The sequence below is a fragment of the Arachis ipaensis genome, chromosome B5 (assembly GCF_059453495.1).
Source record: "Arachis ipaensis isolate K30076 ecotype BB chromosome B5, ASM5945349v1, whole genome shotgun sequence".
NCBI lineage: Eukaryota > Viridiplantae > Streptophyta > Magnoliopsida > Fabales > Fabaceae > Arachis > Arachis ipaensis.
Window position 1 is genome coordinate 68,083,648 of NC_142440.1, and position 1,157 is coordinate 68,084,804.

General features: G+C 37.3%; 1 protein-coding gene across 1 annotated transcript; it reads right to left on the minus strand.

Annotated features, from left to right (window-relative positions):
• Positions 1-232: 232 nt before the first annotated feature.
• On the minus strand, positions 233-691 carry LOC107640638 (uncharacterized). The gene has a single exon (XM_016344147.1). The coding sequence runs from the start codon at positions 689-691 to the stop codon at positions 233-235; it is 459 nt and encodes a 152-aa protein (XP_016199633.1).
• Between the last annotated feature and the right edge of the window lie 466 nt (positions 692-1,157).

Sequence of the window (1,157 nt, forward strand, 5' to 3'; positions counted from 1 at the left end):
TTACTTACAAAAAAATAATATTAAATGATTCTTTTGTCGTATTTTTAACTTATTTAGGGGTTGTTTTGTCAATAACATCTTTTAGAGGCCTTTTTGTCAACGGTTAAATCTTTCAAGGATTGAATTGGTAGTTAACCCTTTTTTTAAATTATAATTAAATTCATCTAATTTTTTTTATTTTCTGGTATGCATAACAAATAAAAGAAAACAAATAGAAGAAAAGACAAAAGACTTAGAAAATCATAGATATATCCTCTTGAAGAAGATGTTGCAGAGATGTCGGAGGGACGATCTTGTCAACTGCATCCATGTTTCCATGTGCTCCATACTTCGCCATCCAATCTGCAATAGAGTTGGATTCTCTCTGAATCAAAATAAATCTCACTTCTGAAGTCATGTTTTGCTTGAGTTGGAAGATCCTTTGAGGATGCTCCTTCTCTTGAGGCTCATCTAGAACCCTCCAATTGTTCACAAGTGAGAAAGCTTCAATAGAATACGTCTCATAGATCAAGAGTCTCAGTTCCAATTCCCTCGCCATGAGAAAACCACGCCAAATTGCCCAGATCTCAACTTTCAAGATACTTGCTCCAAGAACCTTAACACCAAATCCATGAACCCATTCGCTCACCCACCTCGTTATGAAGCACGTATCCAAATCCAAAAAGGTATTGATCATGATACACATTTCCATCGTAATTAACTTTCAAGAAACCAGGTTCAGGGCGAGACCATGAACTCGATGGCAATTGGAACCAGCTATGACATGCTTTGATAGCTTCATTCTTAAACAATTCCACCATGGATCTGCTTTAAAGGCAATAGGTATTGCCAAATTGTTAGAGACATGCATGAGGTTGTCATTTCTATCTACCCACACATACCACAACCTGGCTGCGAAAGCCATGGACCTGTCACTCTTAAATTTTTCTTGATCCAAGCGAGAAAATTCTGCTCAATAATATAGAAGGATACGCCAATAAAACCCAATCTCTGCTAGACTTTCTCAACTGTGAGACAATCTCTGAGGTAGTCAAGAATGCTCTCTTGGTGAGACGAACAATCACTACAAGAAAACAGCTCTATTGCCACGCTTTTAAACATATACTGATGACTTACAGCAATGAAATTGAAAAAGAAATAACAGGGCCAAAGGAAGC